Consider the following 26,947-nt stretch of genomic DNA (forward strand, 5'->3'; position numbering starts at 1 on the left):
AGAACAAAAGGGAGTGCCCTGCCACAGAGGCAGGGTGGGATGGGGGATGGGGGCATGGGAGGGATACTGGGATTGGTGGGGGTGGAGAATGGGTACTGGTGGTGGGATGGGTACTGGATCATTGTATAACTGAAACCCAAGCACAACAACTTGTAAGTCTACAACTGTACCTCATGGTGTTTCACTAATAAAAAAAAAAAAAAAAGAAAGAGAAAAAAAATCTAAAGTCTATAGGATCAGGTCACTCCTGAACATAGAGCCAGGAACAACCCCTGAGCACTGCCAGGAATGGCCCCTCAAAATAAAAACAAACAAAGAAGATACAGATTCTTCCAAACAAAATTATTTTTATTTAGAAACATACATAAATAAGCCAGATATCACTCAAGCCTGAGAGGGCTGCATTCTTTTATAAGAAACTATTATATAGTCAAAAAAGACTAAGACTTACTGCTGATTCAGCTCACAATATTAGCCCTCCTCCAGCAACAGAACAATCACTAGCAAACACTTCCTGGGCTTTTCCATAAACATCCATGATTCACGGAGCACCAAGCGATGTGTCTGGCCTCAAAGAGCTTATAATATCGCTGGGGGAGAACCCAACTGATCAAACTGGCACAAAATCCACAACCCTGTCAGACCAAGGGCAGGTCCTGGCATGTCGCCATGTTTTAACAAATAAGACACAGGAGTATCAGGACAAATACACACTACATCAAGTTTCAACTGGACACACCCCCAAATATTTAGACAACTGTATTTGTGTTCACTTGTGTTTCAACTTAATTGAATTTAAAGAGGGAAACATAATTCCAGGTCAAATGCACCATTACCATTTGCTATCCCAAACAAAGGCATCTGTTGTTCACAGCTAGATTTTCTCTTGTACTTCGCCTCCACCTGTCCAGTTCAGTAGTTGAGACTGCCAAAGCGATGGACAAACTCAGAGAGCGAATAGACAACGCCCCATCCGACCTCCGGATCCATGCTGATAAAATCATTCAGGTTCATTTTGGAATCTAGAAAAATACAAGAAAGAAATGGCCAATGAAACGCTGTTTTGAAATGGGAAAAAAAAAACAAGAATTTTGATAATACAGCAATAAAACAAAGGAGGCGACTTCCATTAGGGGAAATTATTTGAATGGATCAGTTTTTTTTTCTTCTTTTATTTATTAAATCACTGTGGGAAAAGTTACTAAGCTTTCAGATTTGCCTCGGTCATACAATGATCAAACACCTTTCCCTTCACCAGCACTCATTTTTCACCACCAAGAACCCCAATATACCCCCCTCCCACCCCTCCCAATGCCTGTGAGGCAGATATTTCTACTTAACTCTTCTCTATATTGATGACATTCATTATTTCGACAAAAGATGCACCGTTATTGTTTAGACTTTCCCCCACAACAGTCAGAATTGCTGAAAAGGCATTGTGAAATACTTGTTTTCTATAGCTTGTTATGAGAATCATATAAAGTCACGCAGCCACGATTTTGGATTTCTGCAAAGAGCCAGATAATTAAGAGATTGGTTTCTGTGCATCTAGTGTTATGGCTGTGCCAGACAGCCGCTCATGGGGAGCAACTCGTGACCTTGGTAGGGCATGAAGGACAAGCCGGTACCACCCCCCTTCCCATGAGACTGCAGTTGCCCCGTCATTGCCAGCTCTTATCTGGCTTTCCTATAAGCTCTGAGGCGGAGGCCATCTTGCTGCCGGGGAAGGGGGGGGGGGTGGAAGGGAGAAACACCATTTCCCTCCCGGGGAGGTATGGCACCCTAGTTTAATGCATGGTCCATTCACTTTTCTGCCGCAAGCTGCCAGGCTCTGGATTAAGTCCTTTTGCCTCTGGAGCCATGGCCATGGCGGAGAGCCACTCATGGGGGGCAACTCATGACCTCAGTACGGCATGAAAGACGAGCTGGTACCGTCCCCCTTCCCATAAGACTGCAGTTGCCCTGTCACCACCGGCTCATACCTGGCTTTCCTATAAGCCTCTGGAGGATGGCAGTCACCAGGCCGCGTGGAGGAACAGGCCAAGGCATGAAACCTGTTCCCACCTGGAGCGGCCCAGCACCAGTAACCTACTGCAGGAACAGGACGCATTTCTGCCAAAAGCCTTTGGGTTCCGAGATTCATTTCTGAGTCTCTGGGATCATGGTCGTTAAGCAATTCAATCAGGAACCAGAGAGGCCATGTCTCCAATTATATAGCTGAGCCAGAGGTGGTCTGTGGGTGTGTCTCCCACATACCTAACTTTTGGCCGTTTACTTTCTTGTAAACTTTGCCCCAAGTTTTTGGGGTCTGGCCAAAGGCACAGCAGCAATCTTGGGGTATCTGGAAGTCTGAAGGCGCCATCATGGATCAGAGTTTAATAGATCACTTCTGTGGTATTCTTGTCTCAAATGCACATGACACCTCAATGTAATCAAAACTGAACACACAAACCCAAAATTAGAGATGCACCACAGAATACTGGACTGGTGGGGGGGGGGGGGGGGTGGAGAACAAATACCAGATGTTCCCACTCATCTGTGGAGTACAGAGACAAGGGAATTGAAATAGTTTTGACTTACAGATGGAGAAGAATGAAGATCAGAACAAAGGGGAGCTAGGGACAATGACGGAGGGTCAACAGGCACTCTTGTGGTGACATGGTGCAGTAACTTGGTACGTCAAAACCTTAACACTCGGGCAGCCATATCATCCAAATAATAATAAGCTGTATTACTGAAATTGTAATTTTATAAACACTTTTAAACCTAATACTCTTCAGTAGTGTAAATTAAGTAGGGCCAGAGGGTAAGCACAGCAAGCAGGGTGCTTGCTTTGCATGCCGCCAACCTTGATTCCATCCCTGGCACCCCGTATGGTCCCCCAAGACTGCCAGGAGTGATTCCTGAGCTCAGAGCCAGGACTGCTCAGAGCAAGGTCCTGAGCACTGCCAGGTGTGGCCCCAAAACCAAAACAAACAAAATAGTGTAAAATTTAGAAAAGGAAACGAAAAGGAATCACCATCACACATGGGAGGAGAACCTGGAGACCAAAACCCAAAGGTAATATCCAGGTTCGATTCCAGGCAGGAAGTAGATAATGTGAAAAAGTACAAAACTGAAATAAGGTCCACAAGTCATCAGTATTCACTTAAAGGCCTCTGAGTAAAGAGTACATAGGTGGAACCAGGGGTTACAAGTCTTGTTCTGCTGGAGGCTGACTCTAGTTCAATCCCCTGCAGCACCCCATGTGGTTGCCCAAAGCCAGGAGTAGCTCTTGAGTATGGGGGTAGGGGGAACCCTAAAACAAAATCTTAGAATTGAAAGTATACAAAGTATCTGGGATTTACTTCAAAGTAATGCAAGCAGGGTAAAAGTGGATATAAATTAAGTTTTGTCTAGTTTTGTGTAAGACTTAAATGTACCATTTAAAAAATGTTTATTGCTGGAGAAACAACTCCCTATGCTGAGCACATGTTTTGCATGCAGGAAGCTTGGGTTTGAAACCTTGCACTTCATGGTCCCCGGAGTACTGCCAGAAGCAATTCCTGAGCATGCAAGGTATAGCACACCCAGAAAAGTAAACAAGCCCTGAATCACTGTCAACAGAACTCAAAACTAGGGGTGTAAAGGGGCAGGAAGGAGGGATCTTAAACTAATGGTGGAGGGATAATGCCACACTGATGCTGGAGGCGTGTAGTTAATACTGCAATTATAAAACAGAAACATCATTGCTACCGCAAAGCATGACACCTCCGTAAACATGACTTGACTATAAGAAAACAATAGTTTAAATTGTGTTCAGATTTCTACTTCTCCCCATCAAAGAACTGTTATGGGAACTGATCTTTGACTTCAAAATAGATGAAGTGACTATTCCCAGACACATGACAGGTTCCTGAGAACTGTAGAAATGAGCTGGGTTAACTGCAGCTTCCACAGGACAGTAGGGCAGTTCCCAGACATGGGAAGGCAGAGATCTAGCTGAGGAGTCCCAGGCAGTTGGATCTGGGGATAGAGGACAGAGGTGACAGTCACAGAGAAACAGTAATCTGTGGAAGGGACCAACCCCCAAATGGAGGGAGGATGGACATAGATGGCCAGACACTTTATCTCCTGAGGCTGAAGGGAAAACACAGTAGAGGCGGCTGGTCCATTAATTCCCAGAATTTCCACAGCCAGAGAACTTGTTGAAGGAGAGCAATAGGCAGACTCCTCAGAATGGGCTGACTGCAGAGTCACTGTCCTGTCACTGTCACTGTCCTCCCGTTGTTCATCGATTTGCTCGAGCAGGCCCAGTAACGTCTCCATCATGAGACTTTCTTGTTACTGTGTTTGGCATATCAAATACATCACGGGTAGCTTGCCAGGCTCTGCCGTGCGGGCGAGATACTCTCGGTAGCTTGCCGGGCTTTCCGAGTGGGGCAGAGGAATCGAACTTGGGTCAGCCATGTTGGCTGCGTGCAAGGCAAACGCCCTACCGCGGTGCTATCACTCCAGCCCGACTGCAGAGTAGTGGAGCTAAGTAAGCCAGAGATGCAAGTCAGCTCTGAAGCAGCCTCAAAATCTTCAAAGGATCAAACTGACTCCAAGTAACTTAATTGCATGCTGGGGGAAAAAAGCAACATCAACTTCTCAAAGTATGTTTGAGACCTAGCAACTAATGATATAAAATTCACAAAGTCTGGGACAGGAGATAGAGTATGGAAGTAAAGGCATTTGTCCTGCCTGCAGCCAATTCAATTCCATCCCCAGCATCACATATGGTCCCCCAGGTACTGCCAGGAATAGGCACAGAGCCAGGAATTGCCCCTGAGCACTGTTAGTTATGGACCACATCCCCCACCCCACAAAAACTAAAACCCAAAAAGAAGAAATAAAATAATAAAATTAAATTATGAGTTTCACCAGCCTTGCATGTGTGAGGTCCTGGGTTTGATTCCCAGTAATAATAACAAATGAGTTTGTGACAAAATCAGAGTCTGCATCCTCTGCCATATTCACTTCCTTCAAACATGCCCAGAATTGAGCTGGAGAGACGGTATAGAGGCTACGGCTCTTGCTCTGCACATGCCCAACCCAGGTTTGATCCCAGGGCATGACCAGAAGTGATGCCTGAGTGCAGAGCCAGGAGTCAGCCCCCCAGCACCACCAAGTATAGTCCAAAAACAAAACAACAACAAAAAGAAACATGCCCAGAATGTTTTCTCCCTTTCTTCCTGGCTGAACTCTGGATGCTGCTGGCAGGTCACATAGCGAAAAGAGCACGTTTCCCATGTGAGAACTGGATGAGCTCACCATTCCATGCCAGTGTTGGTACTAGTCAGAGTCTTAAATAGGTGTCTGACTGGCCTGAGTGCCAAACAAGGGGAGGAGGGTGTGGAGGCCTTTATTGACTGACGGCCCAGGAAATTATAAATTGGACTGATACGTAAGAGTCCCCAAAAGTGACAACCATGCGATGCAATAAAACCTGCTAGAGCTCAGGCTCCTGCCAATGAGATTTCACCACAGAGCCAGAGGAGTAACATTCTGTAGACTCTTGAGAATGCACAGGGGATTCTGGATACCAGAATGTGTAAGGCCACAAGGATGGGGTTGCAACTGATCTCACTGTTACATGAACATAGAGAACAGGGCCTCCATGGACCTAAGAATGGCTATCACCACACGCCACAAGAGCAGTTTGTAATAACGTGGTTCTGCAGCCAGTACCTTTCCTGTCCCGTGGTTCTTACGTCCTCCAATCCTGGTCTCCGTATCTCAATTCCTAATCTAACAAATATCTAACAAATATAAAGAACTCTTCTCCGGCTATCCTCTCCCATGTCCTTGCTGCTCAGGGAGGCTTACACAAATATTACACTCAAGTATTGTCCTCGGATGTGGCAAAGTGCAGATGGCCCAGTGGTCAGAAATCCCTGGGAGAGGGCAGCTTCCGTTCACCTCCGGTTTCGATGCATGGATAAGACGGAGGAGGTTCTCTCCAGTTCCCGCTGGCATCGATCATGTGAGAGCGGTCAGAAGCAAAATTCTTCAAATACAAATCTGCTCGGATCACTCGAAATTTCCTGCAGATCAATCAACATCCACTGACATTAGAGATCACAGAGTCAACTTAATTCACAACTCAATTTGGGGAGGAGGAGGAGGGAGATTGGGGAGTGAGAAGTGGTTGGACACTCCTGCCGTTGTGCTCAGGGAGTAACCCTCGACCATGCTTGGGGAACCATATTCGGTGCCAGGGATTGAACGGACTAGTCACATGCAAGGCAAGTGCCTTCACACTGTACTATCTCTCTGGGACCATCAATTCAACTTTTATATAAACACATTTTCTATATTATACACAAAACTACTCGGGCATTTGTGTATCATGGGTATGCATAAATGCAAGTGCAGTTTTTTTGTTTTGGGGCCGACATCCAGTGATGCTCAGGGGTTACACCTGGCTCTGCATTCAGGAATTACTCCTAGCAATCCTTGGGAACCATATGGGATGCCAAAGATTGAACCCAGGTGCACCACGTGCAAAGTTCTATTGCTACAGACCCTGCAGATACAGCTTTATTGCCTGGTTAAACATGTCATGAGAAAAAAGGAGCTGAAATTTCAAACCACAAAATCATAGAAATCTATCTATCCAGTGACCTTTAGTTCCTCAATTGCACAGCAGGCTGGCTGGGCAGAGAACCACCTTGCATGTAAGGAGTCCTGGGCTTAATTACACACACACACACCACACCAGTGTTGTTTTCAACAGCTGCCATCACTATTCTCTCGACTTAAGCAGCACAAGGCCACTCCCACACCACTTACATAGAAGCAAGAGAATAAGAAAAATCCCCAGCATGCCTCAAAGCTTATCACACAAATTTTATAAAAGGCTACTGAGCATTGGTGCATGTACGTGCATACACACACACACACACGTGTGCTTTTGGGTCAACAGTGCTCAGAGCCTACTCCTGGTTCTGTACTCAAGGATCACTTGGAGATCAATTGGGGATCAATCATGTTCAAGGCAAGCACTTTAGTCCCTGTATTACTTTAACCCCTTTATTCCTTTTTCATTTTTTTGTTTGTTTGGTCAGGGGCCCACCCACACAGCAGTACTCAGGGTAATTCCTGGCTCTGCACTAAGGAATTATATGCCTGGCAGGACTCAGGGAACCATGTGGGATGCTGGAGAATAAACCCCGGTCGACATGTGCAAAGCAAACTACCTCTCTAGCCTTTATTACTTTTTTTTTTTTTTTACTGAATCACTGTAAGATAAAGTTACAATCTGTTCATGAGCTGGGAGATGGTTCACAGGTCTAGTGCAGTCTTGGCATGTCGGGCACCTGGTTATATAACCCCCAGCACAACATGGTCCCCTGCACCACAAAACAAGAGTGTACAGAATAGGAATAAAAAGCACAGAGACAAAGCAAGAACAATCCCAGAGCACAGAGCTTGAGCAGTCACTAAAGACTGTTGCGTTTGGTACTCCCCCCACCAAAAAAAATACACACAAAAAACAAAACCTCTGTAGATCTATCAAGGTCTAACTTCAGAAAGGAACATCCACCCTGAGCTTCCTCACCTTCTAAACTGTGGATGGATGTCCTCGTCAGATTTAAAGGCATCTTCCACGTACATGTCAAAGGGGCAGGGAAAAGGCAGGACCGTGTCAAGATCATAGATGAAGCTCTGTCCTCCACTCGAGACATGAAGCAAGACAACATGGTAATCCTAGGGCAGAAGACATGTGTGTGAGCCCACTTCCTTTACAACAGCAATTCCGAGGGTCCAGTAATAAGCAACCCTAGCACCAGCACAGAGACTCAAGGCCAGGATGGAGCACAGGGAGCAAGGACACATAAGAGGCCTGGGCTCCATCCCTGGCACCATGAAACTGAAACAAAATCCCAAAGGCACAACTCTATCCCACCTTCTCCCCATACCACCCCACAGCCCAGTTTAAAAACATTAAAAGAAAAACACACATCAGACAACCTTACTGTATTAAACAGTAAATTTGACGTTTACAGTAAATAAACATAAACCCCTGAAAGCAGTCTAGAGTCTAGGAACAGGAAATGGTTAAACAGAAATGTTTGTAAACACTACACTTATATCCTTGATTCAGAAAGTTTTCTTCTGAGTCTAGAGGGAAAATGGCCATATGCAGATAAATACATTTTTACAAAGATAACAATTTCTGTAATGTACTTTTATAATAGTAAAAAAATCAGAACCAAACCCAAGATTCACATCAAGGACTGCTACTAAACCCCAATGCAGGCATATGATGAATAGCGGTTTTCAATCTACTTACTTAGACCTGCAAACCAAGGATAGAAAACCACTGCAAGAGACTAGTATGCTACTCACACATCTGTTTGGTTTTAACATACTTGCTTGTTCTCTTACATATGGGCTTAAATGGCTCCAGAATGAAATACAACAACCTTCACACACTTCTCTCTTATTATGGTGGGAAGGTGCTCAGTGGTGGGATTGGTGTTTGAATATTATCTGTAATGAATTACTGTGAACTACTTTTATGAAAATAAAATATATAAAAATTGCAAAAAAATTAGTATGCTACTGCTAATATAATTAGGTAAATTATGTGGAAAATGAGGAAATATGGTTGTACAAAAACCCAAATTTCAGAGTATGTATATATATGTATATATTATTTTTCCATGTCCCCCTGTTATCCATATTGACTCTGACTCTGGGCCAAGGTGTATATGGATGGGTTTACGGTGGTTCCGCTCTCAGAGCCAGTATAAAGAACAGACCAGAGTCTATGGTAAGCAGTAGGAAGCCAAGGATGTATTATTTTTAAAAAGCTATCTGAGGGGACAGAGAAATAGCATAGCAGGTGGGATGCTTGTCTTGCACACAGCTGACCCAGGTCCAATCTCAGTGGCACCATATATGGTCACTGGGCTTGCCAGGAGTGATCCCTGAGCACCACCAGTGTGGCCCCCAGGTTAAATAAATAATACAAAGCAAAGTGTGGGCAGGAGAGAGAACTCAAGGGCTTGCACAAGTGCTTTCCATGCAGGAGGCCCGAGTTCCAACTTCAGCCCCACAGATACCAAGCACGACCAAGCCTGACCACCTAGCATCAAGCCAAGAGTAGACCATGACACCTCTAGGTGTGACCTAAAACTGATAAAGTATGTTAAAAGCTATCATATATGGGTATGGAAAAATAGTACAGAAGGTAAGGCACTTGTCTTGCATTCAGCCAAAAGGGTTTGACCCCTAATACCACGTGGTACTGTCCCAAGTCATCTCTTGGGAAGAGCTGGAAATAGCCCAAGCACTGCTGGGTGTGGCCTAGAAGCCCCCAAACACAATTTATTTTTTATTTAATTACAGTTATTTAATATAGGGGCCAGAGAAATAGTACAGCAGGTCAGAAGTTTGCCTTGTTGCAGTCAACCTGGGTTTGATCTCACATACAGCCCCCTGAAGTGATCCCCGGACGAAGAGTCAGGAGTAAAGCCCTGAGCATAGCCTGACGTGGCACAACAACCAAAAAATAAAAACAAAGCGTTCATATATACGCATGCAATTAAAAGTACCTATATATTCAGATGAAGGCAGAGAAAAAATACCTACAAGGCTAATATCTAAACTATGAACAAAGGGGACTGCTTGAAGAGAAGAACATTAATTTCTTTACTCCTTTTTGTTTTGGGGTCACAACTGGCAACACTCAGGGGTTACTCCTGGCTTTATGCTCAGGGTTCATTCCTGGAGATGCACGGAGTCCAAACAGGATGCCAGGGACCAACCCAGGTCGGTGGCATGCCAGACAGGTGCCCTGCCCACTGGACTATCCCTCTGGCCTCTATTTTATACCGCTTGGAATTTCAAAAAGTAAAATGTATTTCAGAAACAATCAACCCAGGGTTCAGAGAGCTGGAGCACATGCTTTGGCATACAGGAGGCCCAGGTTCCATCCCAGGCACCAAATGGTCCCCTTAGCACTTCTGGGGAGCGATATTAGCCCCCAACACCTTGCCTGGACAACAGATCCCCAGCACTTGCAGGGAGGCTCAGAAACCAGAATCAATCAAGCAAGATCTAGCCTGCGGCATTCGAGGGGAGACTGAAAGACTCGCTGGGCAGTCACAGCGCCACGTGGGCAGTCACAGCGCCACGTGGACAGTCACACCCTCGCAGTCCTGGGACACTGGCCAACAGCAGCTGCAGCCGGGAAAGGACGTCAGGAAGCTCCAAGTTCCTTTGAGTTCCTCAGAACAACCTTCTTGTGGCAGAGAACAGCATTTGGAGATGAGTTTCTAACAACCTCAGCAATCCCCTCTGCTTCCGTGCCTAGGCCCGAGAGCTTACAGGGCACTTTCTCCAGCAACGTTTTACCTGGCAAGGCAGGAGAGCCGAGCCTAGCCATGATATACCAACAGAGCCTCACATGCTTCCTCCAACTCCGGCTCCTTCTAAGGGATGCCGAAGGAGCATCCGAAATGGATGCCAATTCCCTGTCCTCTCCTTAATGCATCCTCCCCTTCAGATAAACTAAGAGCTGCGCGTCTCCTATGGGCCCACAATTTCCTTCCCCTGTTTGGCTTCATTCGGCTCCACTTCTCCTCAGCCACCTTCTCCACCCACGGGCCCCCTCCTCCACCATCCAAACTCCCGCTGAAATGCTTTCTTCCTCCCCAGCCCCAGTCCAGCCCTTTTTTTGATCTTCTGCCAGAAGCTATCTCTGACCTTGTCCAAAAGCAATTTCCCTCTTGACATCTACTGCAAACAGTCCAGTTTTTTTTAAAGTGTCTATGCTATTAGTTGTGGGAAAGTACACTGCTGAGATATACAGAGAAGACAAAGCCAAGTTCTCACCCTCAGGGTCTTCCCCAGGAAGGGAAGGGAGGGGCCTCACTTCTGCAGAATCCCTTGCAGCTGGGAGAGGAGAATTGGGAGGGCAGTGGGAGCACTGTGCAGGAGGGTCACCGGATTCAAACCTTAGCCTCTTCACTTCCCAGCCTCAGTTTCCTCTGCACCAAAATGGAGTGAGCGCTAGTACCTACCGCCTCGTGTTACTGGGAGAATGAATGAGACTTGCTATGGAAGTGCTTGGCCTGTTCGAAAGCCAAGTCTCTAAAGTCAGAGCGCTCGGAGACAGCAACAGGGCAAGCTGCACCCCAGGAGGGAGGCCAGGGCCGAATCCTGCCTGAGCCGGAGCCGTGCAGAAAGAAAGTGGATCATCAAAGGACAGAAGCAGGAACAGCACAACTTTCTATTTGTTCCGTTCCTACCCTTCCCCACCAGAGGGCGGATGAACAGGAGCAGGCCCCAACACAGAACCACCTGCTGACCCCAGACATGGGGGTTGTCAAGGAAAACAGATCTCAGCAGCACCTTTGCTCTGAGCCAGGGCCAGCGCCCGCCCAAATGTCAGGAGACCCTGCTGAGGCTAGGAGGTACGCCCACCAAGAAAGCCAACTATGCCATGGGGCATGGTGTGTCCCCGACTCTGCAAGGCCCACCGTGTTTGTTGTCCTTCAATAGTGGACAAGGACACTGTGACAGAGGGCATGAAGACTTCTTCCAACAGGATTCCCCAACCGGAGCTGCCAGGAGACACTGTTTAACAGGGACGTGGCCCCGTGTCCTTTCCCTGCAAGTTTCCCCAAGACAGAAAGCTGAATCATGAACTTGAAATTGGGCAAGCAGTGCAGCGCTGGGGCGAACTTCTCAGGCAGAAGGACAGCGGGCACCTAACAGTGACAGCTAACACTTCTTGAACACTGGTAGTGGATGCTAAGCCAGATGCTCAGAAAATTCTTCCAGTGCTTTATCTGACAGACATGGCAGCCACTGACAAGAGGCGGACAATGCAGAACATGGATGTGGCATGGCTCACCAGCAGGAGGCCCGAGATGGAAGCCCACTCTGTCTGACACAGAGCCTGCACCCCACCCCCAACACTGCAGGATTTGGGGCTAGGGAGATGTAGCCCTGGGTACGGTCCCAAGCACCACTTGGTTGGTTCCCAGAGTGCTGCCAGGCTGTGACCCCTGAGCATCGAGTCACTAAGCACTGCTGGGTCTGGCCCACAAATAAAAAAATAAGAGGAAAACCCAAACAGCTGGGTTTATCTAAAAGCAGCAGGCCAATTCCTGTAGAGGAAGAAGGATGTGAGCTCAGGGAAGCCCAGGAGCTTCCGTCTCTTTTCTGCCTGGCCACCAAAACTACATACTAAAACAAATAAGCAAATTCAAATGGTATGTTTTCAGGGCTTTTTTGTTTTATTTTGCCTTTTGGGTCACCCTCCTGTTGATGCTCAGGAGACTCAAATGTGATGCCAGGGATCAGACCAGATCAGCCATGTGTAAGCAATTATAACCCCTGTACTATCTCTCCAACCCAGAAACTGTTATTTTACTTCAGGTCACTGCCTTTGTTTCATACCGGAATTAAACCAAGGACCTTATACATGCATATCATATGTTATACCACTGAGCAACATTCCCACCTACATATTCCTAGTTATATATATATATATATATATATATATATATATATATTTTTTTTTTTTTTTGGTGGGGGGGAGGAGATGGCGGCAGGGGTGACTAAGGGGAAATGTTTCAGGCCATACCCAGTAATACTCGGGGGACTATCCAATGAAGTAGAGTACCAGGGATTGAACCAAGGTTGGCTGCCTGCATGGAAGGCACCTTAACCCCTGGACAATCTCTTCGGCCATTCCCACTCAGGTAATAGTAATGTGTAGCTTTGGAAAATTTCCTTCTGCTGTTAAATGGATAAAAGTCTAGGAAATCAAAGTATATCTGCCAGCCACCAAAAAAAAAGAATCTGCTACATGGGTCATCTCTATACTAATTTCCAAAGAAAATATGTCTGACACGCACCACTACCTTAAACCAAAGAAGAGGTATCTTCAAAAGACCAACATTTTTTTTGGGGGGGGGTGGGGAGGAAACAAGCAGGAGCACATCCAGGGGTGCTCAGGGCTTACTCCTGGCAGGCGTAGAGAACAATATAAGATGCCGAGAATCCAACCTGGGGGGAACACATGTAAGACAAGTACCCTACCCACTGTACCTTCACTCTGGCCGCAAAGTCAACTTCTTAAGGATCAGGACCTTCCTCTACTGTCTATCATTTCTACTTTACCAAAACATAAAGGCCACTCAGTGGTGACTAGTCGCCCCATATAGGAAGCTCTCCAATTGACCATCTCACCCAGATCACAGGACCGTCTCCGGGTCTTGCCTGCTGTTTCCAGATCGGTATCTACAAAATACAAGAGAGTTCATAAGCCACTGTGAAACTCCTTAAAGAACCATGCACGTTTAAAAAAAAAATAGTAACATTTCTGGTCTCGGAAATGTGTTTTTAAAGACAGAGCATGCCTTGCACATGTGGAGTCCTGGGTTTGAGGCCCTCCAAGCACTCAAAGGCTCCTGACACTACAGGGGGCCCCAGCACTGCCAAGCCTGAGCACCACTAGTTGTGACCCCCATAATATATAGATATTTTTCTTTCTTTTCCTAAGCAAGCAACAAACTAAGTCAAAAGAGCAAATAACAAAGAACTGAAATCCATCCAAGTACCCTTCGCAATCAAAGAACAGAATTAATTATGTGATTCTCTTCTGAGAGCAGAAATAGACCTAAACTAGAAGTCAGAAGGCCTGGCAGATTCACGTCTGGCTTTCCCACTTAATTATTCATGGGATTCCCCTGAGCCTCTCTTTCCTTGTCTATAAAACAGAGACAGTTGTCTGCACCTTGTCTACTTTACAGGATTTCCATTAGGATCAAATGAGATGATGGCTTGCAAAAGAGTGTTGCAAAATAGGAAGGGCTTACTTTCTCTAATACTTGACATAAATTTACAGTAGTCTACTTCAAGATGCAAGACAAAGCAATCTTGACTTCAAAGCAAAATGAGCTCACTTGGCTCTAAGCAATTTTATGAAATTTTAGTCCAATCTAATTTTGAAAGCTCTAACTTTATATCTCAAAAGGATCTTAATCTGCATAAACACATCATCAAGTATTTCCTTACCTAAAAAAGGGACTCTTTTTTTGTTTCATTTTGCTTTTTTTTGGGACAATATGCAGCAGTACTCAGCATTGCACTCCAGAGAGGCTCCGGAATCATTCCTGGCAGCATAGAGGGTCATAAGTAGTGCCAGGAATCGAACCACATGCTAAGCAAGTGCCTCACCCACTAGGCTATCTCCCAGGCCCAAGAAAACACTCTTCAAATAATGAAAACAGTCTCATTCAGAACTTTCAAGTTCCAGGGGCCGGAGTGATAGTACAGTGGGGAGGGTATTTGCTTTGCATGCCGCCAACCCGGGTTCGATTCCCAGCATCCCATATGGTCCCCCAAGCATGGCCAGGAGTAATTCCTGAGTGCAGAGCCAGGAGTAGCCCCTGAGCATTGCTGGGTATGACCCAAAAAAAGAAAAAACAAACAAAAATAAAACTTTCAAGTTCCAGACTTTCAAAACTCTGTTGTATTTTTATAAAGTTTCTTCCTTTCTGTTGTTGTGGGTGTTGGGAGGTGTGTGCAGAGGAGTAGGCAGCCAGGCTGTGCAAGGCAGGAGGGTGCACGTGCTTCCAGGGATCAACCCCAGGGCCGCACACAGACAAGGCATGTGGTCTTCCTCTTGGCTACTTCCTGGACCCCAAAGCACATACTAGATAGAACTGTCCTATCCCAGGCCAGACTCTGCCCGAATGTCTAACTTTCTCGTTTCCTTTCTGCTAATCACTCACCAACTTACCATCTTCCTGTCATTCGATATGAAGACAGCATAACACTCTTCTAAAGGATACTGGTCATGGTTTTTGATGTATTCACAGAGCTTCCAGATATTCTCCTCACTGAAACAAGATAATTGTTTGATCAACGCAGGTAAGTAAGAACACCCTGGGATTTTCCAACTGCAACAAAATGATGGCAATACTAAAAGACGCCAAGTACTATCTGACCCAACAATTAGCCAGCGTCTGACCTTCCTGAGAAACATGCCAGCAGGCTGCTGACCTACCTATAATGCCTGAGGCCCCTCTCCAGACGAAGAGCTTTTTACCTCACCCAAAGCTTACCTATAGGGATGTTTTGTAATCAGAAAACTGCCTCATCAATACATCAATACTCTACAAGCTCGGGGCCCCGAGTCCTAAGATGCCACAGGATTTCTAACTCAGCCACTAACAAGGTAAACAGCTTGGAACATGCTGACCTCCCTGAATGTCTGTTTTTTCTTACCTCACATGTAAAAAGGACATAAACAATGCACAGATCTTAACACTGGTTTCCAGCTCCCCTTACAAATGGAGTAGAGAGAGTTTGGGAGAACTACTACTCCTGGCTATAAAGGACCAGGGTATTTACATGACAGGTCCAGCAAGTCTTGTTGGAATTATGAATGGAACCACCATGCAAATAGAATTTTCCCAAGCTCCTCCGGTATGGAGAAAGATTTTCTCATCCTGAACTAAAACCCATCTTTCTCTACTTCAACTTTTCTATATGAACTGATCTTTGCAACATGAAGCTGAAGTCAGAACTGCCTAAGTAAAATCATGTCCACAGCGAAGAACCAAACTGCTGGGATACAGGCGTGCTCCCCTTACCTCTCATCACTGCTGGCAGGACTCACAGCTCAACCTTTGGGCACCTGCCTTTCATTTTGGGGGTTGAGGAGCTCCCAGACAGTGGTTGAGGGGAGGGGAGATGCAGACACGACTCCAGGGACTACCTCAGTAGTTCTGGGGGCCTCCGAGGTCACATCGAGTGGTACTCTAGGGCCTCCTGGTCCTGGGCTGTCACACCAGGAAATGTTGGGGTCAGTGGGACCTGTCATGCTGAAGACTAAGTATGCAGGCCTATGGCCTAGCCCCTATACTATCTCCCCATCTTTTTTGTCATTGTCTAATAAGCTAATTACACCTTTGCTCAAAAGAAGCTACATCCATACTCTGTTTACCTACCTCTTCCCCCTCTCTTTCCCTCCCTCCCTCATACGCAAATGACTCACTCTACTGAAACCTAATTCTCAACCATCTATTGTCCATGCTACATGAAAATGAAGGCTCCACAGCTTCAAGGCCTGTCTTGAACTAACACAGAAACACATACTCTATGAAACAGTCCTGCTAGCCTCTATCTGGTCTCAATGCTTAACTACGCTGGAGGGAGTAGCTTTTCCCGAGAATTGTACTTTCCTCTAAAATGCTTAAGAAATCCTACAAGGGAAAAAAAAAAAGTGGTCTTAAGAGATTACAACAGAAGTTAGGTACTTACTGCTTCAGTGCTAGGTATTATATAGTAACAAGTTCATTTCTTCAGTAAAATACAGTTTTTTGGTGAATTTTTTTTTGCTTATCTCGGTGTCTGAGACCGAGTTCTAAGACATTTGTGTAACAAATATCTCATTAGGACCTCTGAAAAGTTTACCATATTTGTCAAGTGGACGTATGTCTCATTAGAAGCTCTGGGAAGTTTACCATCATCATTTTCGAGCTTACACTTGCATTGTGCTAAGTGCTCCAAGAATGCAATGATAAATTGGAGTGCGCAGATGATGAGGAGAGACAAGCAGAACCATAAGGCAGCATCACAGAAGCCATAAAAGATGCCGAGAGAAAGCATGGAGAGAAGAGCTGTCCACTCTGCCGGTTACGGGAGGAGGTACAAGTCAGAGTTTCTCCTAGTCTGTCTCCCTCTCCCTCCATCCCAGGGAAGGGCAGAGTGTTCTAGAAAGCAGTGGGGAATCCTTGCCAACCACATATACTGCTGGTAGACTCAATACAAATGTGGCTCAAGTATACAGAATGTTCTTGAGTAACAACTTTAACAGTTTCACGATAAACATTGGTTCAGGGACAGAGGGAAAAATCCAGAGCTAGAGAGTTCGTTCAATGGGATGTGATTTTGCTTCAAATGCAGGTTCAATCCTCAGCACTACCTCCCAACCTCCCCCACACCCAGCACTGCAGGGAGGGAATCCCAAGTGAAAAGCTGAGGTAGCCCCTAAGCACTACACACACACACACACACACACACACACACACAAAATAGAGAAGGAACTGTCACTGTCACTGTCCTCCAGTTGTTCATCGATTTGCTCGAGCGGGCCCAGTAACGTCTCCATTGGAGACGTTGTTGTTACTGTGTTTGGCATATCCAATATATCACGGGCGAGATAGTCTCGGTAGCTTGCCAGGCTCTCCAAGAGGGGCAGAGGAATCGAACTCGGGTCGGCCATGTTGGCTGCATGCAAGGCAAACGCCCTATCGCTGTGCTATCGCTCCAGCCCAGAGAAGGAACTAAATTTTAAAAAAAGAAAAAAAGTGCTGACTGTCTTTGAAACAATGTTATTCAAGGATTCAGTTCTCAATGTCATAGTTTCCCAGAACCTAATTTTTATTGTGCATGGGGGTTGGGACACAGTCTGTGGTGCTCAGGGTTCTACTCATACATAGTTCTGTGTTCTGGAATCACTCCTGGTGATGCTCAGGGAACTGTATCAGTGATGCTATTGAACCAGAGTCAGCCACCAGCAAGGCAAGTGTCTTAAGCCCTTCCTCCCTGTCCAGTCTGAACCAATTTTTAAAAATATGTGAATGTTACTGAGATAAGACCAACTGAAGCACAAGTTATTAATATGGCTGTGTCTTCCAAACAGTATTTTCCAGGAGGTTTTTTGTTGTTTTTTTTTTTTTTACTTTTTGGGTCACACCCGGCAATGCACATGGGGTTAACTCCTGGCTCTGCACTCAGGCACTCAGGAATTACTCCTGGTGGTGCTCAGGGGACCACATGGGATACTGGGAATCAAACCCAGGTCGGCCACGTGCAAAGCAAATGCCCTACCTGCTGTGCTATCACTCCAGCCCCTCAGAAGTTTTATAAACACTCTGGAGGAAGTCTCAAGAAACTTGAATAAAAAAAAAAAAATGAAGGTTTCATACTTCAGAAATGCAGGGACTCACTGAGAGGAAAGAAGAGCCATGAATTTGGTAGATCCTGGCACCCATTTTAAAATAAAATTTAACCAAAAGGTGTTTGGGGTGGGGAGGCAGGGACGAATGGGGGAAAAAAAAAGTTCCAACTGATGTGGGGGCGGGGGGGGGGGGGGAATCCCAATACATCAGGTGATGGTTTCAGTAGCAGAAAAGTTAACAAAGCAGCCTGACAGCTGGGAGGGGGCAAAGCCTACAGATAACAGGGCTGAAGCCAGAGAAAAACAGAGGAGAGGACCCCAGGCACACAGCAGGAGCACAACAAAAGCCTGAAAAATACAAGACACTGCAATGGGATCAGCAATGTTCTGCATACACCATGCGGCACAGACAGAGGCTGCCAGTGCTTGCGTGACTCTGGGTCCCAAAAGGCCAAAACTGTCTGCTAGAAGCTAAGAGAAGCGGAGAGGCGGCATGCATTTCTGGTTCAGAGACCCTGCAGGGACAAAAGCAGGAAGGCAGAAAGGACAAGGTGCCCACCCCACCCCCATCCCCCCCACCCCCAATCTCAAAAATTTTTTAAATAATGTGAAATATAGTTACCAAATCCTGGAAGCCTTGACATACTTAAGTTATTCACTTTACTGTCTATGAACATATTCTTTGTTTGGGAGTTACTGAGGCCAGGGGTTGGTGTTTTCTTCTTCTTTTTTTTTTTTTTTTGGTCTTTGGGTCACACCCCAGCAAGCTCAGGGTTACTCCTGGCTCTGCACTCAAGAATTACTCCTGGAGGTGCTCCAGGGACCACATGGGATGCCAAGGATCGAACCGGTGTGAGCCATGTGCAAGGCACTATTGCTCTAGCCCCAGCTTTTTTGTGATTTGCTTTATTTTTCTGCGCTCAGGGTTCTCTCCTGGCTCTATGCTCAGCGATTAGTCCTAGTGGGGTTCAGGGGACAATGTGGGATGCCAGGGACTGAACCCAGGTCAGCTGTGTACAGGGTGAGCGCCCTACCTGCTGTACAATCTCTGCCCCCTGCCCCCCGCCTCTCCATGACCCTATCCTTTGAAATGTGGTCAGCAAACTATCCTCAGACTCTGCCACTCCAACCCAGATTAGCTCCTTTTACAAGCTCCCAGGTGACACTCTAGCACATACACATTTACAACAGCTCTGGACAGTGTGAAGGCAGAAAGGCTGCAGACCTGCTGGTGTAGCAAGAGCTGGGCTGAGTCCCAGGACTGAGAAAGCAAAGGGGAGGCTGGTCTTGGGCTGAAGTGCCATGACACACAGTAATGCAAGAGATGTCCCACCATCTGCCCACTGCACTGCTCCATTCCGAATGCACCCAGCATCCTGCCAGCCCGTGAGGATATGGCGTTCCCTTCTCAGGGTCTCTGCTCTTGTTCCTCCTGCCAGCAGTGATGCTCCTCAAGTATCTACCAAGTCCCTACCCGCTTTCGTTCACATCTCTCTTCAAGTACCACCTTGCCATGTTCCTTAAATATCCTAAGACAAAGTATGGTCAGATGAGCAGTTTTATTAAATAAACCAATATACATCACCATCTCTTACCTTGCTTTTTTCCCACAGCATATAAAACTGCTCATCCATGGTTTGCTTTTTTTTTTCTTTTTTTGCGAGATCGGTGAGCACCATGTGCTCAGGGGTCACAATCAGCAGTCCTGGGGTCTAACACCAAGCTTCCCACATGCAAAAGCACACACTCGAGGCACACACATCAGTCTTCTCACTGGCCCCAGTCTTTTGGTGGGTTTTGTTTTTATTTTTAATCGTAGTGCCCTGAGGCCACCAGCCTTACCTAGTAGGGTTCTGGGCCGAAACTCCTGACCTCACACAGACCAGACATATGGTCTACCTCTTGAGCCACTCCCCTGCCTTTATTTCTGCCAGCAAAGCCTAAGACCACAGGTGTTTAACCAAGGAATCTGTGCTACCTTGATTCACTGCTCTATCCCTAGTGCCTAGAACTATGCATCTCGCACACCAAGTGCCAAACACACAGTAGTGAGTCAATTACACCAGGAGTGCACTGTAAGAGAACAGAACTCAACTGAGAAACAGGGCAAAGTTACAGTGATGAGCACTATTTAGCAGCTGAGAGCCCCCTTAGGCGGAAGGCCCCAGGTCGGAGCCCCAACTTTCTAAAGGTGTGAGCTCAGCACAGGAGCTGTCCTTTCATCATGAAATGAAGACAATGGGAATAACGGAGCAAGCTGTCCTCTCATCGGGAATAATGTGAATAACAGGGCCCCATTTGGCAAGGTATAGCAGCTCTGAGGAGTAGGGGCCTGACCTTACCAGTCATGACCTGTTGACCTGCAGTCAACATTAAATTCCCATCAGCCTGAGTATGGTGATCAGCTAAAAAGGGAAAGGGAGTTTTTGATGGCCCTAAGGCTGGTGGTGCCAGGGTTTGGCAGTAACGGGGAAGACACACCATTTCCCCTGAGAAGGGGGCAGGGGAAGGGCAGATGCGGGAATGAGAACCAAGGTAAGAACCATGGTCTGACTACCGAGAAGTGGGAATAAATGTCAGAAGAATGCCAACCATTTTACACCTGTTTGCTGCCTCCCACCGTCCCATACTTCTGTATCCTCTTCTTTTAAAATGAAAATAAAATGAAATGCGGACAATAAACAAGCTCGAGGGTCCCCGTGGGTCTCGAATGCATTCGTTTCCATGAACCAACCACTCAAATCACTTGGCCCAGTGCAAAAGAAACAAAAGAAAATTAGGAATAAATTAAAAACAAAAGAAAATTAGATGGAACCATTTTCAAGGAATAAGAGTTCCTTCGGTGGGGATTTCTGGATCACTACTAGCTGGGTGATCTTGGGGAAATAACTGTGAAATCTCTAAGCCTCAATTCTCTTCCAAACTTAAAAAAAAAAAAACTGCCTTTCACATCCACGCGAACCCGAGTAAGCTTCTTGGCTGAGTCATTCCCAAAGGCTCTCTGGGCTCCACACCTGCCTTCTCCAACACCACGGTCCGAGGAAAAAGGTCCAGGCTGGAGGAGCTCACGATGGAGCACCACCGACGAGGCCAGCAGGACCGACGCATCTGGCCCCTGCCAACGGCGCAGCTCGAGTGCCCAGAAGACCGTTGCAACGCCCATCCACCACCCACCCTCGAACCCCAATCCCCGCGCCCCGGCAAACCGCAAAACCCGCCACTCAGGGCCCAGACGCCCCCCGGGGAGGGGCCGGCGAGAGGCGGGGCCCTGCTCGCGCGCAGCAGCTCCGCGCGGCGGGAGACGCCTGCGGGGCGCCCGCGTGCGCTCACCAGTAACAGCTGTTGTAGACGCAGGCGTCCCGCGGGGGGCTGGCCGGCTGGTAGCGGACAGCAGGGGCGGCCGGGGCATCCCCTTCCATGACGGCTGGGCGCGGGCCAAGGAACGCGGACGCTCGGGCCCCGCCTACCGCGGACGCTCGGGACCCGCCCAGCCAGAGGGGGAGGAGCCAGCGCACGACGACGAATGGCGTTGGCGTCCAGGGCGGAGTGGGCGGAGCCACGGGGCGCAGGCGCCGCTCCCTAGTGGTGCACCTTGAGACGGGAGGCGGAGTTAGAACGTAGGGGGCGGGGCTAGAGGCGGTACCCGGGGCGGGCTTAGGGGGGTGGGCGGCTCGGAACCCGGCAGGGAGAGGCAAATACGCAAGTTCCGGTGGGCGGGGTCTGGGAACGTCGAATGGTGCACGTTTCCCAGAGCGCGGGACGCGGCCCGTGCGGGCCGGCTAGGTGGGAGGGGCCAGGGGTGATGCCAAACGTGTGGTTTTTGCACTCAACTCTTCCGCTGTTCCCTTTTTCTCGGTTTTGTTGGTCAGAGTACCATCGGAAATGGTTAATACCACATTTAAAATGGCCTTGAAGTCCGCGAACAAAGACAATCTGGAGAACAACCTCGATAAAAACATCGGAGTTCTAGAAGATGAGCTAGGAGAGAGCTTAATTCCAAATACAATGCCATCTAAGACATTCTTAGAGAATCAACCTGAAAATGAAAGGAGCCATGTTTTGTTTTGTTTTGCTTTGTTTTTACTTTTAACTATATTTTACATTGTTCAATCTCCTATTTAGCCTTTAGTGTGTTGGAGTTTTCCATGAATCAACCCTATCCACCCATCGCATAGCGGGCAAGATGAATTGATGAGTTGATGATGAACCCAAGCATAACATTGTTCCTAACTGCCACCTCTGCTTCTGTACATTGGCTTTGAGTAAGATAAAGGTTTAAAATGTAAGAATGTGAGCTTGTACGGTGTATAATGAATGGTGAGTTAAGACTCGGGGCTACTCAGCGCTGAGCTTTAATAAACCATCTATCCCTGTCTTTCTGGGTCTGGAGTGTCTGTGTGAAGCGACAGTCTAACAACCCCAAATCCCCACACTTTACAACTTTAAAATTATGGATCAGGACAGCATAGGGTTTAAAGCACCCCCCTTTTATGCTCATTACCTTAGTTGGGTCCCCACAGCATGGCCATAAATAATCACTGAGCTCAGAGTAAAGCCTGGAAGAACCCTAAATACCTCCGCTTGTGTCCCAAACCACCACCCCACTCCCAAATTAGAGCTTTTTCTATTGGCTTGCAAAGATTTATTGACTCCTTGAAATGGGAAAAAGCTTAGGGTCCACTTGGGATCCTTTTTTTGTTAACAATCTGGCAAGAAAGATGACAAATTGTTGAAACAATATCTGTGGAATGAATGGTACAGAGGGCTTTTACTTTATACTTGTGCATTTTCTCTATTTTTAATGGACATACAGAACTGGTTATTATAAAAACTGAATCTTTATCTATAGCAGATTCTCCAAATTTCCTGTTAAAAAACTCAGACTTTAATATGTTAAGTCCTGTATTGTTATCTGTCTTGTACAGTTTCTGTACCATTGTAAGAATCATAGACCTTCTGCCACATTGTACCTTTAGCCTGGCAACAACTCCTCTAACACAGAGGCTGGAGCCCTGGGAAGCCTGCTGGCAGTCATCCACCCTTCCTTCAGCAAGCCCTCCACAAAATAACTGACAGCAACCATGGCAACCATGATTGTGAAATAATCCCAGTACATTATCTCTAATCTATTCCACCTCTTTTTTGCAAGATAAATATATTTTTTGGAAATTTTGGAAATGGGATAGGTTGGGCCACACTCAAATACTCAGAAGCTATTCCTGGTTCTGTGATCAGGAGTGACCCATGGTAGTACTCAGGGAATCATATGCAGTGGTAGGAATCAAGCAGGCATGGGTTCACATGTAAGATTAGTAAATACCTTAACACGTACTATCTCTCCAACGCAGTATACTTTCTTTCTAATAGGATTTTCCCCACCTTTATTATTTGCAGCTTTTCCCAGTAAGACTATACAGCTATTTTCCATCTTTTGCAATTTGTTTTCCTCTTTTATCATAACTTTTAGTCATAGAACTCTAATATACTGTCTTGATAAATCAATCTGTCAGTCCCTACCTCTGCCTCAGGCATCTCTATAGCCATGAGTCTGACTTTGAGAGGTAAATTCTCCAGAGTCAGACATACTGTATCATATCCTATCTCAGCTACTCATGATCCTGTATAATCTTGGGCAACTCACCAACCTTTTGGCATATATCTTTCTTTCAAAATGAGGATAATAGGGGCTGGAGAGATAGTACAGCAGGTTGGGCTCTTGTCTTGCACACAGCTGACCCAGGTTCATTCCTGGCATTCCCCTATGGCCCACTGAGAGCATCCAGAAGTGATTACTGAGTCCAGTGCCAGGAGTAAACCCTGAAGATCACTAGATATAGCCCCAAAACAAAAAAAAAATGAGGGTAATAGTTGTATAGAGTGTCTATCTACCTAATAGGTGCAGTTGTGAAGATTAAATAAATGAACATGCACAAAACATATACATCTTGCTTAGCACAACTTATCTATCCTATAGAGTAAGCAATTATTTATGGGGGTTGGGGGGGTGTTTTGAGGAGAGAGGGATCTGTGTAACACTCAGCTCTGCCCCGGACTGACTTCTAGATCACTCCTGGAAATGTTCAGGGGACCATATATAGTGCCAGGGATCGAACCTTGGCCAGTTGCATGAAAGATAAGCATCTTACCGTTTTTATTTTAATTGGGGAAAGAGTACCTAACTTTTTGTGAGTAAAATGAATGCACTTCACTGGGGGATTTTCACCCTCTCTTTTTCTGACTTTTGCTGACTCGAAATCACTTGGTATTATTTTCATCTTATTTTATTTTTTGGCTTTTATGCCATACCCACAATGCTCAAGAATCACTTCTATTGGTGCTGGGGAACGGGAAACATATAAGGTTCTGAGAACAGAACTGGGGTCAGCCCGTTGCACATGTACCCCCTGTACTATTTCTCTGGCCCTACTAATATTTTTACTTAGAGAACAGGTGAAGTTTCTGTAACAAAGAAACTCAAAATGGCAGTGTCTTATATTAATCTAAAAACACATTCTCACATTATCTTTGAGATACAGTCCAAAGCTGAAAGTGCCTCTAACCTGGGCTCTTGATGCTTTGGTGAAGAGTGTGATATGGAGTGTTGGCCCTGTCTGGTCTGCTTCCTTAATGACAGCCTGTTCTTTGCTGATATAAAAATGCCAAGTGAGGGGCCAGAACAATAGTATAGATGGTAGGGTACTTGCCTTGCATGCGGCTGATGTGGGTTCAATCTCCAGTATCTCCTATGGTACCCCAAGCTAGCCAGGAGCAATCCCTGAACACAGAGCCAGAATTAAGCCCTGAGCACCACCACGTGTGGTTAAAAAAATAAAATAAAAAGAATGTCAAGTGATTGCTTTAAGGCCATCAAAATACCCTAGTGAAATGCATACATTCTACTCACATTCCACTGACTGAAAGTCAGGCACTCAGCCACACCCATGTGTCAGGGTCATGAGGAAATGTAGTGTTTATTCTGAGCAGCCCAGCCAACATTTAAGTGTCTCAAGTAAGAGAGAAGAAAAACTGAGAGAGTCAGCAGTCTCTGCCATAATGTACTTTCCTTATGCTTGTAAACTTTTAAGTAGGGATTCCATTTGTTAATGTTGAAAATAAATAAGTCATAGACAGAGCTTAAGTAGAGTGCTTGCCTTCCATGCAGCCGGCCAGAGTTCGAACCCCAGCATCACATATGGTCCCCAGCTTCACCCAGGAGTGATCCCTGAGTTCAGAGCCAGGAGTAAACCCAGATAATTTCTGGATGTGATCCCCCAGAAACAAAAACAATAAATAGGTCATATGAAAAACATTCTTGGGACAGAGTTAGTACACTGGGTAGGGCACTTGCTTTACATGAAACTAAGCTGGATTAGATTTCAAGCACCCCATACGATTCCCCAAACTCCTCCAGGAGTTATCTCTGAGCACAGAGCCAGAAGTAATCCCTGAACAAAGCTAAGTATAGCCCCAAAACAAAATAATTAACATACATACTTGTGATTTTCACAGTTAGGAGCATAAAGTGGGATTTTGTTTCAAAGGAGTAAGAGATGCTCATAATCAGACTGCAACCTAAAACCTAGTCATCTGAAAGAAGAAGTTAGAGATGGACTCAAAGACATCAATACCCAATGAAATTCAGATGCGAGAGGACAAGGAGGTTGGAGGCAACAAAGGGAACGTGCAACAAAGGAAAGTATTTTAAAAAATGCTGCATAGATTCGATAGGGGAGATTCAGGAAATCTACAGCTCATAATACACTGAAGTTTCATAACAAAAGAAGTTTTATTTTTATTTTTATTGGGAGGCTTTGATTCTAAATATTAAGAGCTATAAGAGAGATGAAGATCTTGCATATCGTATAGTGTGATGAGACAACTACAGAATACACATCTAATGCTGATTTTACTTGTATTTTCTCTGTCAAAGAAAATGATTGTCAAGCTCTGAAAAAATAAAGGTATAAGGAAACTGAAACCAAGGTTGATGTGATAGTATAAAAATATGTCTAAAATAAAGTTTAAAATCTTTGATTCTAGTTTATGAAAGGACCTTTAAATTATGACCTTAAATGGTTTCTTTTTTATTTTTGGTAGGGGCTTGGGGACATACCCAGCAGTGTTCAGGAGCTATTCCTGGCTCTGAGCTCAGGGATTACTCTCTGAACATATGCAGTGCCAGAGATCAACTGAACCAAGGCCAACTGCAGGGACCATATGTATTATATATTATATCTTGCATATATTATATATGAAATACTCACACAAACATATATATACATATATATATATATATATATATATGGTCCAAGTACTAGTGAATTCAATGCCTAGTCTCAGGATGATTTGTGACCATTAAAAAAAAAAAGTAATTCTTTAGGGGCTTCCCAAGTCCGCTTCATGCCAAACAGATTTAATTTCATGTTGCTGGAAGAACAAATTGCTCGTTAGAATAGGATTCTAGCACAAACAGAATATAATGTAATTCCAACCAAGCAGCTGGCCCTGTCATCGTATTAGTCACCACTGTTGGGCTCAAAGTCAGGCAAGAAGGCTGGTTATTGGCTTCCTTAATGAAAGACACAGCAGTAGCTGTCAGCGTCAAAAGCAGAGCTGCAGACTCCAGAGTCTCCGGGGAGCAGAAGCTGAACTCACTTGATCAAGTCTTCCCTAGTCCTCCCCTCCCTAAGTACTGCCCAGTGCTCTGCTTCCTTCTGAGATGACTTCACTTCTTACTGATGCCACTGACCACCAACAGTCCTACATTCTCATAGTCCATACTTCACAACCACAGTGGAAAGAGAAAGCTGCTTTGGTCATCATCTTATTCATCTAGAACAGTTGTACCTTTATGTGAGGTTTACTTGAAAAAAAAATGGCAACTGGGACCAAATAGCGACCAGCTGATGAAACAGCAACATTCCTGGAACTAGGGATCATCCTGTCCCTAGTATGGATGGCCTATATGGCAGCAGGAAGCCACCAGGT

The 26,947-nt window shown here is 45.8% G+C and overlaps 1 protein-coding gene across 1 annotated transcript; it reads right to left on the reverse strand.

The window, feature by feature from the left end:
- Positions 1-336: 336 nt before the first annotated feature.
- NTAQ1 (N-terminal glutamine amidase 1) lies at positions 337-21,400 on the reverse strand. Its single transcript, XM_056110114.1, has 6 exons — positions 21,290-21,400; positions 14,792-14,891; positions 13,237-13,287; positions 7,586-7,734; positions 5,944-6,068; positions 337-1,022 (listed from the first exon to the last, which is right to left on the reverse strand). Exons 1-6 carry the CDS (start codon positions 21,376-21,378, stop codon positions 913-915), a joined length of 624 nt encoding a protein of 207 aa, XP_055966089.1. The 5' UTR covers positions 21,379-21,400; the 3' UTR covers positions 337-912.
- Between the last annotated feature and the right edge of the window lie 5,547 nt (positions 21,401-26,947).

This window comes from Sorex fumeus, unplaced genomic scaffold (assembly GCF_029834395.1).
Source record: "Sorex fumeus unplaced genomic scaffold, SorFum_2.1 ptg000002l, whole genome shotgun sequence".
In the NCBI taxonomy this organism is placed as follows: Eukaryota; Metazoa; Chordata; class Mammalia; order Eulipotyphla; family Soricidae; genus Sorex; species Sorex fumeus.